Source organism: Hevea brasiliensis, chromosome 7 (assembly GCF_030052815.1).
Source record: "Hevea brasiliensis isolate MT/VB/25A 57/8 chromosome 7, ASM3005281v1, whole genome shotgun sequence".
Lineage (NCBI taxonomy): Eukaryota > Viridiplantae > Streptophyta > Magnoliopsida > Malpighiales > Euphorbiaceae > Hevea > Hevea brasiliensis.
Genome location: NC_079499.1, coordinates 96,533,061 through 96,547,176, shown reverse-complemented (window position 1 = coordinate 96,547,176; position 14,116 = coordinate 96,533,061). Strand labels below are relative to the sequence as shown.

Here is a 14,116-nt window from a genome sequence, read left to right as displayed (position 1 = left end):
AATTATATATAAAAAAAAAACTTTCACTTATTTTTAGTCATAAAATTTTATATTTTTTATTTTTATATAAAAAAACAGAAAATAATTCAATAGCAAAAGTAAATTATATCTCAAAATCATGAAAATTTTAAAGATATAAGTCACAAACGTATCCGATACACAATTGATGCGACCATGATATTGAGATAGACGAAAAGATAAGATGATAATGATAGGTCATTTGGCTTTGTCCTTTTCATACTTTCTCCACCTGGCCAACTTTCTCTTTACCGTTCAGCCGCGTATTCTTGATGATATAATCCTCTTGTCTTCTCCATTCTTCTAAATCTTCCAAAATCCTAACTAAAATAAAAGAAAAAGAAAACCCATGGCCACCTTACAGTCCAGTTCATGGATTTCTCTGCAAAATAATGGAGAAACTAGCTCTTCACGTGACAGTACACCTAGTCTCCTCGGTTACGGCCTCCAGAAAGTTGTCTTCTGTTTAGGCTTGAAACTGAGAAGAAAATTCGGAGGAAAAGTGGCGAAATGTTGCACGTGTGTTACAGATGAAAGCAGCTGCAGTACTGGTATTTCACAGGATGACAAGACATTTCTGGAGGTCCTGAGGGAAGGTCAGCCTCATATTTTCTTGCACAGAGGCACCACATTTGTCGTCGTCTTATCTGGGGAACTGATTGATAGCTCTTACTTGGACGACTTGCTCAAGGTATCTCTACTCTCTCCCTCCAGTCTACTGCTGTAGCTTGATCAACGAGAATTTCAAACAGTAATAAGGGACAGTCGTGGATTGGATTTTTGAAGAGACATCGATAGTAATTGTGGGGTTGAATCTTTAAATGGCAGTCGTTAATCAGAAAATGAAGTTGAAAATTTGACTAAAAAAAATAATTGCCAGAAACTTTTCGCGATCTGAATAAAATTATTAAAATTAAAAGTCATAAATAAATTTAAAAAAAATGTGTTAAGATTTGACTATATTTTCTTAAAAAATTTTAGGATAAATTTCACATGTTGGACGATGTAATAATGTGACGTTGAATTTCACTTTGCAATATAATTTTTTTATATTAATTTTATTTATATAAAAATTTAAAAAATTATTATTTAATTATTATATTTTAATAAAATTAATTATTTAATTTTTATATTTTAAATTTTTTTAAAATTTTTTTATTAAACTATTTAATCATTTTATTAAATTTTTTATTATTCAAATTATTTATATTATTATTTAATTATTTTATTTTAATAAAATTAAGTAATTAATTTATATTTTAAAAAATATTATTATTTAATTATTTTATTTTAATAAAATTAATTAGTTAGTTCATATATTTTAAAAAATATATTTTTAAATAAAAATAAAAATTTTAATTTATTATATATTTTTAAAATTTTTAATTTTTTTAGATATCATATTTATATTTTTTTTACTTAAAAATAATTTTTTTAATTATTTAAAAATTAAAAAAAATTAACTAACTTTTTAGTATAAACAATTTATATCATTTTTATTAATAAACTAAAATAAAAAAATGTAGATAGAGAAAAAAATATAAATAAAAAAAATAAGAAAGGATAAAAAAATAAGAGATAGAATTAAGTTAATTTAGATATAAAAAATAATTATAAAATTAAATATTAATAAAGTTAAATTATAAAAATTAATAAATATTTTTTTAATTAAATAATAATTTAATTAATATTAACTAAAAAAATTTAATAAAAAAATAAATAATTTAGTAAAAATTTTTATAAAAATTAAATAATATATTTTTAAAAATATAAAAAAATCAAATAATTAACTTTTTAAAAATATAAAAAATCAAATAATTAATTTTTTTAAATATAAAATTAAATAATAATTCTCTAAAAATTTTTATAATAATAATAATAAAATTAATTTTTTTTCCTGACGTGACGCTTTTAACGTGTAGCAAGTCATCTCTCTTAATTTCTCTCTCCTCCATGTAATTTTTTTTAAAAAATTTATCCATCTGTCCCAATTGATGTGACAGTCTCTTTCCCTACCTCCATTATCTCTCTCCTAAACCTAATCTTTCTCTTTCTGTTACTGTGGCTCTCTTTATCTGTCGCTGTATCTCTCCTCCTCATCATACAAAAGCCCTGCAATCAAAAATCCATAATTGCAAGAGACAGATGATTGCCGAATAATACAGAGATTTTCCCAATTGATTCCACTAGTTCACTCAAAATCTAATATCCAGCGTGACAGAATTCACAATCAAGATTAGGCTTAACAAAATGCGGTTTAAAAAACAAAAAACAACAAATTGCCGACAAATTTTGCAATCAAATTAATTTTGATGCATAGTTTTGTCGTCTTTGTTATTGCCAAAAGAAGAGCAACCAGGCCTTACCAATCAAAACCACAAAGCACAAAAGAAGTTACAGATTCAGGAAAATGTATGTTAATTAGGAAATATGCATTAGGAGAAGAGTTTTGAGGTGATTCGACAACACAATCAATGGTAGAGAGAGAATAATTTCAAGGATTCTTGATTAATCCTTGAAAATTGTGGCCGGAGTAATTTCAAGGATTTTCATTAAACAAAAAACTAGTGGACATTTAGTTGGTTGAGGATTTCAAAACCTAATCTCTTCTATCTTGATTTCTTGCACCAAATTAGAAGAGTCAATTGAAAAATGTTGGACAGAAAATTGAGCAATTGTCGATTGTAGTAAAGTGGGCGAGTGATTCGTCGCTTCCTTGAAACGTTGCACACGTGACACGGCGTTCGCCGCTTTAGACGATGGAGGAGATTTTTTTATTGTTATTTTGTTGAACTGCAATTGGCGCACAGCCTACATCTCATATTTTGCCAATTATCTCCCCATTCCTCATTTTCATTTGCTATCGTACTGAGTAATGTCAATCCAATCAATCCAAACGGTATCGTCAAGGTTTGTTTGGTTTAATTATCGTATATAATTAATAATTATTATTATTATTAATTGATAATTAATTTTAATTATTATTATTAATATATAAAATAATTAATAAGTATATATATTATATAATTTATTTTATTATTAAAATAAATATATAATTATTAAATTATTATATTATATTATTTATTTTATTATTAAAATAAGGAAATAATAAAAATTTTTTAAAAAATAATTAAATAACTTTAAAGATATAAATAAAATAATAAAATAATTATTATTATTAATAAAAAAATTTTATAATTAATTTTAAAATATTTTATATTATTAACAAAAATTTTTTTAACATAATTAAAATGCGTTAATTAAAATATTAAAATTATAAATAAAAAATATTAATAATATTAATTTTAAAATTAAATAAAAAAAATAATATGATCAAAATAAAAAATAAAATAAAATAAAATTAATTATTAATCGATGAAAAATAATTCTAAAAATATAACTAATATAAACTATATTGCAGCTACCCATTAGTTATCAATTTTATTTTTTTTAATTTATTAAATATTTTAATTTATTTATTTAAGTGTTTGATAACCATTAACTGCATTCAACAGTGAACCAAACACCGTCTCAATCCCCTTATTAATGATTTAATGTTTGAATGGAAATTTTATAATTAGGATCTTGATTAATTCTTCATGCGTTGCTTCCTTTTCTTCTTCCAATGATTAAAATTATAATTTTAATTTAGGTGTTTAATATTAATTTCAAATGTTACGGAGTGTGAAAATAATAAAATTTACGCTTGAAATTGGGATGCTTATAGGGTCCACAAGGTAGGTTAAGTTTTTGTCAATTGCAAGCAGGAGGAGGAGGCGGGTAATTTTCTGGGTGGGTCCCATCATTCAACTTAACGTTCAGCGATGGCGGCCTCTCTCTCTAGCCCCACCTCTCACTCACTCGCCGCTTCGCAGTCGCAAATATATTTTTCTCATTTGCTTCCATTGTTGAATCTTCCTCTATTTTCAGGGATCAGACCTCTCATTTTACACTTATTTTCCTTTTTGTTGCTCATTTTATGGCCTCTCCCCATTCAACCCACTGCATTACTCTGCAAAACCCCCGGAGATTATCTCCCTCCCTGTTCTGTCCCAGCCACCGCTTCGTTCTCGACACTGGTAAAGGAACTGTTCGATTCCGTCCTCAATCTAGGCTCCCCAGACCCTTGGCATATAACCAGGGGAGGAACAGCAATTCGGTGAACTGCAATGTGTTTATTGAGGCAGAGTCGGGTGCTAGTATCGAGGAAGAGACTTATAATTCCGTCGAGGATAGGCAATTTGTACGGTGGTTTCGCGAGGCCTGGCCATACCTGTGGGCTCATAGGAGCAGTACTTTTGTAGTCATTATTTCTGGTGATATTATCTCTAGTCCTTCCTTGGATCCCATTTTGAAGGCAAGTGCTTTATTTGTTTAAATATAAATATATTTTATGTGCTTCATCGAGTGAGAAATTGCTGGAGAATTCGTTAGCAAGTAATATTAGTAAGAACTTTTTCCGAGTATCGTGAAATTTTGGCATTGAAGTATAAAACGAAGAGTTATATCTATATGCAGGATATAGCATTCCTTCATCACCTGGGAATCAGGTTTGTGCTTGTCCCGGGCACCCATGTTCAAATTGATAATCTTTTGGCCCAGAGAGGTAACTGAAAGCCTTAATTTTTTTTTTTTAAATTTTATTTCTTTGAAATTCATTTTACGTAATCTGTTTTGTTGCCCCCCACCCCTATATAGTTACGGATTCTTGATTTACACAATCGAAGAGTTTGGTATTGGTTCTTTTTGTTAAAGTATTTGTTGTTGATTGTTGGCGAATTTAGATTTTTTATTCGGAGTGAATATATAAAAAATAAAAAATAAAAAACTATAAAAAGATGTAAAAAATACAATTAAATACTTTGAAAACTATCAATTAATACTATCTAATACATATTTCTATATATAAATAATTAAACAATATTTCATTCAATTGATCATCCACACGTCTGATAAATTTTATTACAAAAATTAGTTACAATAGAGTTCTAAAAGTAAATTAACCTTTTAATACACAGCATGCTTTAAATTTTATCAGAAAAAGAGTTCAATAATTAAATTTATAAAGGGAGGAAGAGAGGGGTCAATGGACTCCATTTCTTGCAGTACGGCCGCCACTGATCTGTTATATGAGTTGCTTAGGTAGCACCTCGTGAGTGGCAATTCTTTTATTGCAGGGCATGAGCCTAAATATGTTGGTCAATACAGAATAACTGACTCTGAGGCACTAGCTGCATCAATGGAGGCAGCTGGGAAGATTCAAATGATGATAGAGGCAAAACTCTCTCCTGGGCCTTCCATATGTAATATCCGTCGACATGGTGACAGTAGTCGTTTGCATGACGTGGGTGTCAGTGTTGCTAGTGGTAACTTTCTTGCAGCCAAGGTACTTTTTTGGTTATTACATCAGCATTTTAATATCCTTAGTCATCTTCCTTTAGGCATTTATTTATTTGAGATGATCAGTGCCTCTGTCATAGTTTGCTTGCTCAACATTGATGTCAAAGTGAGTTCTTTAACGGTCCTTTGCAGAGAAGAGGAGTTGTGGAAGGTGTTGATTTTGGAGCAACTGGTGAAGTAAAGAAAGTAGATGTTATTCGCATGCGTGAAAGGCTTGATGGAGGTTGTATAGTTCTATTGAGCAACCTGGGATATTCCAGCTCTGGAGAAGTTTTAAATTGCAAGTACGCTATTTCTTTCTTTCGCTTTCTATCATTATTTGAATGGATGAATAACTTGAATGAGAACTGTGCTCCACAAACTCTCTCTCTTTAATCAAATGACTGAAGTCTGCTGATACAAGAAATACTTGCATAATCATTATTATTATTTTTTTTTGGCAATAACAATTGTTTGCACCTGAAGTCTGATGCATTATGCTCTATGGTTCATATGTTTCAGCATGTATGAAGTTGCTACAGCATGTGCCCTGGCTATTGGGGCAAATAAGCTTATTTGCATAATAGATGGTCCGATTCTTGATGATAGTGGGCACCTTATTCGCTTCTTGGCTATTGAAGAAGCAGACATGTTGATTCGTGAGCGAGCTAAGCAAAATGAAATAGCTGCTCACTATGTGAAAGCTGTTGGCAAAGAAGATTTCACTTCTTTTGAACACAATGATTCTGTTAAAGTTATGTCTTCATCACATAATGGTAAGCCTCTTAATGGAAGGCATAGTCTAACCTTCCAGAATGGTGTTGGCTTTGACCATGGGAATGGGTTATGGTCTGGGGAACAAGGCTTTGCCATTGGAGGTCATGAACGGCAAAGTCGATCGAATGGGTACCTTTCAGAATTGGCTGCAGCAGCTTTTGTTTGTAAAGTAAGTTCATGAAGGATTATTCAAATGAATGATGTCTATTATCGCCTTTTTTCAATTTTAAACCTTTTCACATCAATTAGATATCGAAATTGATGCAATCCATGATATTTTCTGGTCCCGTGTATTACATTACAACCTTCTCTCCCTGTATGATCCCTTTTTCTCTTGTATATTATGTAAATTTTGATGTCAAAAATAATTAGAGTTGACCCTTTTGCTGATGTACACACTAAGATTTGGACATTGTGGACAGTTGGTGGTTGTTATAGAGATAGTTTGGGTCTTTGGTTGGCAACCCTTTTCAGGCTTGCATAGGAACTCTTTTTCAGGCTTGCATAAATTAAACATTTGTATTAATAGGCTAAAAGAAATACTAATACAACTCAACTCAACTCTCAACTCAACTAAGCCATTATCCCAAAAATTTATTGGGGTCGGCTATATGGATTCTCTTTCTCTCCGCTCTAAACGATCTTGGGTTAAATCCTCGGAAATGTGTAATACTTTTAGGTTATGTTGTAACACTCTCCTTCAAGTCTGTTTAGGTCTACCCCTTCTTTTCTTTCTGTCCTCTAACTCAATGTGCACTACTTGTCTAACTAGAGCCTCCGTATGTCTACGCTTCACATGACCAAACCACCTTAATCTCCCTTCTCTCAACTTATTCTCAATTGACACCAATCCTACCTTTTCTTTAATACTCTTATTACGGACTTTATCTAGTCTAGTATGGTCACTCATTCACCTTAACATTCTCATCTCCGCAACTCTTATTTTAGACACATACGACTTCTTAATTGCCCAACACTCACTACTATATAGCATGGTCGGTCGTATGACTGTACGGTAAAATTTTCCTTTCAACTTATTGGGAATCTTGCGATCACATAGAACTCTCGTGACACGTTTCTACTTCAACCATCCGGCTTTAATCCTATGACTAACATCCTCCTCACATCCCCCATCTACTTGAAGGATTGAGCTGAGATATTTAAAGTGATTACTTTGGGGTAATATCACTCCTTCCAAACTAACTCCTTCCCTAACATAACTCAAATAAAAATTTAACACGAAACTGATATCTTGAATATAACATTTTATGTTTTAAACTAAATATGCAATAGAGATTATTATTTTAGAAGTCTGGGCAATGGAATCCTTGGAAATCCTATTTTAAATTTCAATTACATTTGTGCATGGTGTCCATGTGCTGATTACATTTTGTACTATATTTCAGGGAGGTGTTCAAAGAGTACATCTTTTAGATGGGACAATTGGTGGGGTTCTATTGTTGGAACTTTTTAAAAGAGATGGGATGGGGACAATGGTGGCTAGGTATGTGATTATTTGCTGATTTTTGATGTCCATTACTGATTCAACTATTTGATAACAGTATTTTGAACAATGTGCTCTCCTTATTCATAACTTCATGTTGATGCATATTGTATTTAAATGTTGGATTTCCTTGCTTCGTGCTCATTTCTGGAAACCTTACTGATATTTTAGTTGCTTAGCTATTTTTGAAGTTGTCTCCTAATTACAAGAGGTTGAAATTATGCTTTTTAGCTTGAACTAATGAATGCCCTTGTATTTTAGCATCAAGTTCACTGTGAGTTCCAATTTTGTTAATCATTTTAACTTTAATTAGTATGTTTGAACCTTCATCAAGGTTGTTTATAATAAATATAGAAATATCAATGAAAGTGAGAGCTAAAGAAAACTGAATTAGATATAAAATTTTCCTCTCAAGGTTAGCTATATGTAGTGATTCTGTAGCCCTTAATTGAGTGATTTCCAGGCTTATATCCTTCATTTAGGAAACCTTTTTGGTTTTCACCATCCATATTTGCCTATCCTGCATCATTTGTTTGCATTTGTTCCACGAAGATGGTATCTGCATTGAAATACTCTGAAAAGTAGATTGATTAGATTTCTGCTCTGAGGAAGTCTTGTTGATCTATTATGCTAAATTTGTGTTTATTTTGTCCCCCTATTCTGCTTAGTCAAGTCCTCTGCTTCCCATTTCCCATTATAGTTTTCTCTCTTTCTGTTTGTGATAAGTCTACATAATAATCTCTATTGGCGAAAAAGTATGTTTTTTTTGCTTTTGCAATGTTCATACTGCAAATTCTTATTCTTTAGAAACCTTTTACCTTTTAAAAATTACTAATCTTTATTTGTCAGCCACGAAAAAATAAAATACTGTATCAATGTTTTTTTGGGAAAGTTAATATTTTGTGTTTACCAGTATTGCAAAAGAGAAAAAAGAACACTTTTTCTTTTTGGCAAATTTAGCTTCTATGAGCTCCATGACTAAATAGGCCCCATTTATTTTTATGTCAAAATTTATGACCACAATTGATAAAACTAGAAATATTGTTTAATATTGAAGAAGTGTGCTTTCTGCATAGGTTTTTTTTTTTTTTTTTTTAACCCTCTCCTGGTCATAAGGCCTTTAAAATATCTAAAATGAGAGCTTTTGTCTATGAATTCTACTTTTATCTGACATAGTGCATATCCAGTATATGATATAATCCAATCTATTTTGTTCGATGTATAAACCAGCTGTTGAGTCCCCAATACAAGTTCATGATTTTAGTGAGTGGTTTTCTAATATGGTAATGAAATCTCTTTGATCAAGTGCTCCAATGTTTGAATCATAAGCATCACCAATTCTTATGATCAATTTTTAATAAAAGCTGGTGACAGACCTATACTTGTTCAAACATTCAATCTAAATAGGTTTGTGAATGAGAAGATATATTAGAAATATATAATCTATTATTTGACTTCACCTACTAGTCTGTACTCTTACGTTTTTTTCTAATGCATCCTATAAATTATAAATCCAATAAATGCTATATGTTTATTGACGAAATATCATTTAAAGCTAATGAATAGTTCTGGAACCTATTTACATGGATCAAGCAGAATGTACTTCTTTCAGGTTGTCATGGTGCTGAACAGCTGCACCATTTATTTATCTTGTGGAGTTGTATGTATGTTGTTGTCACCAACTTGGATTTAGACATGAAGTAGGTCTTCATAAATTTGAAAAATCTGAAGAGCCTTTTTATAACTTTATTCCAGATTTCAGGGAACCTGAAATGAATTCATGTAGCTGATTAAAATGATATTGTGATATGAAATGCTGACTCACTTCATTTCTTGTAATCATGTTCACTCCACCATTGACATGTGGTTTAACATTTTGCGTGCTTAGTGATGTTTATGAAGGAACCCGGATGGCTAGGGTGACAGATCTCTCTGGAATAAGACAAATCATACAACCTTTAGAAGATTCTGGTGTATTGGTGCGACGGACAGATGAAGAGGTTTGTTCTTGTTTGATCACTACAGTTCATAATCTAATCAATTATAGTTTTGCAATGATATTCTTATCATTGCAAGGAAGGGAGAGGAAAACATAAGGGACATTGCGGGGTGGTCATGTTTTGTTTGAACTGAGACCAATTGTTTTCCTCATGTTTTTGTTTGTAGCTGCTTAAAACTTTGGATTCATTTGTTGTTGTGGAAAGAGAAGGTCAAATCATTGCTTGTGCTGCTCTTTTCCCTTTCTTTGAGGAGAAATGCGGAGAGGTTGCTGCTATTGCAGTGTCTCCTGAATGCCGTGGACAAGGACAGGGAGACAAATTGCTTGGTATGTTTATTGATGTCTGTGATATGTTTTGTAATGTTTCTGTTTTTATTGCTTTTGCTGCAAAGATCATAGACATCATAGATATTTAAGATGTGAAATGTTGAATATAAACACATAGGTGGTATATAAATTCCTTTTTGGCGTGTCAAATGTCTGTAAAAGTCTTATGTAATGATTTATGATTGAAGTTCTGGTATTGTTTTCTAGACAGAACCGCAGATTTTATAGTTTTAGTTTAGCTTATTGAATTCAGGAGTAGGACTCATAAAGATAATTGCCAAAAACTTAACTACAGCACATTGTGAACAGAAGGTTGGAGATGTGGTTTAAATTTATTTTTCAAGAAAAAGGGTTAAAGTAATTTAAAGTTTATCCCTTTTTTGCAGTAACTTAGTAGTAGAGATAGTACCTTACTATGTCAGTTCTTCAAAAAAGTTAAGCTTTAACCATGTTAATGGCCCAAAACTTTGATAGAAAATTGAGGTATATTTACCCATGAATCATGAACTGGGCATCTATTTGGCATTGAGTTTATTGGGATCTAGAAATATTTTTGCATGTGAACATACAGGAAAACCATTTTTTGTTTTGCCTTAAATTTTTCTTATATGTACACACACTAACACATCTCTTATAGAATTTGTACCTATTCAAAAGGTTGAGAAGACGTTTGTCCTATCCATCAGACGATAGAAAGTTTCTATTCCATCTTTTGTTTTTCCTTTTCTATATTTCTTTTGCTTTGATAATGAGGAACTTCGAAGGATATTATAAATGTTGATTGTGACCAAACATTTGTAGATTTCATTGAGAAGAAGGCCTCCTCCTTAAATTTGGAAATGATCTTCCTGCTTACAACTCGTACAGCAGACTGGTATGTCTTTTATACTACATCGTTAAATACATGTCATTTGCATACTAATCACATTATCTGCTGATGATGGGTTAGAAAAAATATATCAAAAGAATTTGAGAGTACCGGGTTTTCTTATGGTTGATATTGTGCTGGAATTCATCTTTGCTTTCATGTCGTGCATTTTTAAATTTACCTAATTTCATGACCTAGATATCTTAGTAACCTGATGTCATAATGCTGGGGAATGCTATATTTTATCTAAATCCGGAAGATTGTCACTTTGAATCATTTTTATTTTCTTCCCTTTGGTTTTTAAAGATGGGGTTGTTTCCAGCATGATAATTCTGTTTTTAGGACTTAAGAGTAGTGTTTTATCATACAAATATGATTCTGATCTCTGATTATGGAATTAATTCTTTCTGCTGATAACTCTGTTCTCAAAGATAGGGTTATCACCGTTATTTTGTTTTTAGCATTTGGGTTCACTTTGGAACCGTGGGTGGTTCTAATCTTTACAATGTCAAAAGTAATTGGTAATTACCAATACAATCAGTGGTAGACTTTATATGGTTAGTTTTTTTATTTTGATCAATTATCTTTAGTATAGACTTTACACTTGAGGGATATGGAAAACAAAATGGCAACACTTTGTGTTAAAGATTGCCTGAACTTTTTAAATGAAGAAATCAGTTTACTATTCCATCTACTTAAGATTTAAATGAGGATCAATTAAATATAAGCATTTTGTTTTACAGGTTCAAGAGGCGTGGCTTCTCAGAATGTTCAATTGATATGATCCCAGAGAAAAAGAGGAAGAAAATCAATCTATCCCGTAATTCTAAGTATTATATGAAGAAGTTGCTACCCAATACAAGTGGAATAACTGTTAACAGGGCATTTAGTTAAAGGTTTTGGCATCCTACAAAGGATCTGTGTTTATTAGAAGATGCAATATATATATATATATATATATATATATATATATATATATATATATATATTTGGTCCCTTGGGAGTGCGAGAGGGGCTGAATAAAGGGGGAAGTTTTTGTAGCCATCTTGAATGAGTTTGGCAACTAATTTATCTGGTTGATTAGGAGGTTAATCAATTGTAAATCAAAGGTCGCTGTATCTCCATCTGAAAGTTGGTTTTGTATATCACAACACATGTAACACCCCCGTTGTATAGCCTGGTATATTTCACTGTTCCGGTGACCGGTGTCGGTCCGGACAATTAATGGGATTAGGGCCACACTTAAGACAATTTGAGAAGTCATAAACACAAATAATTAGTAATGTTTAATTAGTTAACTATAAATAAGAAAAACAGAACATAAGAGGTTAAACGAGCCGAGAGTCACAGCGATGAGTGATCTCTTCGGGAACGATTGCGAAGTCGTTTTAAACTCAAAATTTGAATCGTAAAAAGTGACGCTGCGGTCTTTAGGATCCTTATGAACACAGTGGAAAAGAGAAAATCACGAAAAAAAACTGTTAAGTCAGTCAAATAATTAGGTCAGGGAGCCGAAAGAAATATTGGATTATTTGCAAACCGGGATGAACCGGCGAGGGGCAATTTGGTCAATTGACCACGAGAGCTGACTCTGACCTAACTGTCAAATAAAATCGGAGAAAAGAAAATTTCGGAATCGATAATTAAATTAAAGAACTAATAAAAAAATATAAAAAAAAAAGAGAAAAAAAATGAAAAAGTAAAAAGGATAGTGACATCATCAAGGTGACATCACCTATGAGGTCATAAATAATTTTCAATTACTTAATATTTTGACTAAGTCAATTAAAGGTTAAATATCCAAAATAAAGAAGAGAAAAAAATCATTTCCCTCATCTCACCATTTGTGAAACCCAATTAAAGCTTGCTTCAAGCTTTTAAACACCCATTTGATCTTACCTTACCCCAAATTCACTCATAAAAACTTGTTTTAGTCACTTGAAAAGGAGATTGATCATCAAAGAAAGAAGAAAAGAGGAGAGAAACTAGAGAATTCAAATTCAAGTGAGGTAAGCACATCCATTTGTAAGTTTGAGATTTAGTAGTTGTGTTTATAGCTTGATTAACTTGTAATATGTTTAAAATGAAATAAAAAAATTAGTGAGGGACCATTACTGAAATTTCGGCCAGCCATGGATGTATGAGAGTTTGATGTATTTTGAATGAATTAAAGGTGTTAGTAAGCTTGTATGAGTATGGTAGTAAGATGGAAATGCATAAATGTAGTTAAATACAATAATTTAGTAAGTTAGGGATTTGGGACTTAGGGTTTGTGAACCAAAAATGCAAGAAATGAGTAAATGGCATGTTTGACCTATTGTGAACTGAAAAATGGTCAATTGTGACCAAATGAGTTGTGTTTGAATTGTTGGAAGTGAAGTCAAATTCGTAGGGTAAAATGGTCATGCTGCTGCCAACTTTGAAGGACCAAAACGGAAATTTTACAAGTTCAATTGATATGCCACCAATTGAGGATGAAAATAGACATAAAATAGCACAATTTTCATTAAGGAACCATGGCAAAAAACTAACTAAAACTTGGTGAACCAATTGACCAAAGTGAAATGAGAGCAGGCTGCCACTGCACCAAACTGACCAAATGAACAGTCATAACTCGAGCTAAACAGGTCAAATTGACCTGAAATTTGGCCAGGAGTTAGAGGGCATATAGATCTAAAACTTTCATGAAGAACATCACCCCAAATTATGACATTAACCCATCCAGATTATTGAGCAAAGTTAGGTTACCAAACCTGCAACTCTGCAGAATTTTCATTGAGCAGCAATGTTTGGATGGCTATAACTCCCTCTAGGAAACTCGGATTTAGGCGATTCTTGAACCGATGGAAACCTAAGACATAGTAGAACATTTCATATGAAGAAAGTGAGACCAAATTATGAACTTAACTTGATCAAATTATTGACCAAAGTTGGACCAAAATCTGCCAGAACCCAAAATTGCAGCATGAGCGATTGCGTGAGCGATAAACTTATTTTGACCATAACTTGAGCTACAAAACTCCGATTGAGGTGATCCAAAAATGAGAATACACTTAAGACAATAAGGAACATTTTCTATGAAGGAAGTTTTGTTAAATTCCAACAGTAGATCGACCAATGGAATAGTGCAACCGGAGAACCAAAGCGAAAATTGGCAATTTCGCCAAAATGACCTAAGCTTTAAACAAATGACCAAAACCAACAAGTTTGGTGACCAAAATGTGGTATGTGGGTGAAGTTGGAG

At 31.8% G+C, this 14,116-nt stretch overlaps 1 protein-coding gene across 3 annotated transcripts; it reads left to right on the top strand.

Moving 5' to 3' along the window:
- Positions 1–326: 326 nt before the first annotated feature.
- On the top strand, positions 327–12,003 carry LOC110666454 (probable amino-acid acetyltransferase NAGS2, chloroplastic). 3 transcript variants are annotated; one of them, XM_058150225.1, is made up of 10 exons: positions 327–709; positions 4,537–4,624; positions 5,196–5,404; positions 5,551–5,702; positions 5,920–6,343; positions 7,581–7,678; positions 9,567–9,678; positions 9,845–10,004; positions 10,806–10,878; positions 11,616–12,003. In XM_058150225.1, the coding sequence occupies exons 1-10, from the start codon at positions 368–370 to the stop codon at positions 11,764–11,766; spliced, it is 1,809 nt and encodes a 602-aa protein (XP_058006208.1). In that variant the 5' UTR covers positions 327–367; the 3' UTR covers positions 11,767–12,003. The 3 variants fall into 3 exon arrangements, with proteins under 3 accessions (XP_058006208.1, XP_021682632.2, XP_058006209.1); XM_021826940.2 differs by lacking the exon at positions 327–709 and adding an exon at positions 3,823–4,375; XM_058150226.1 differs by lacking the exons at positions 327–709; positions 4,537–4,624 and adding an exon at positions 4,733–4,751.
- Positions 12,004–14,116: the final 2,113 nt, after the last annotated feature.

What these genes read in the sequence shown, in the direction of transcription:
- LOC110666454 (XM_021826940.2), top strand. Translation starts at nt 3,998, where the DNA reads ATGGCCTCTCCCCATTCAACCCACTGCATTACTCTGCAAAACCCCCGG. An exon ending in CCTTGGATCCCATTTTGAAG is followed by an intron (nt 4,376 to 4,536) that starts GCAAGTGCTTTA and finishes ATCTATATGCAG; the next exon opens with GATATAGCATTCCTTCATCA. An exon ending in TGCGACGGACAGATGAAGAG is followed by an intron (nt 9,679 to 9,844) that starts GTTTGTTCTTGT and finishes TTTTGTTTGTAG; the next exon opens with CTGCTTAAAACTTTGGATTC.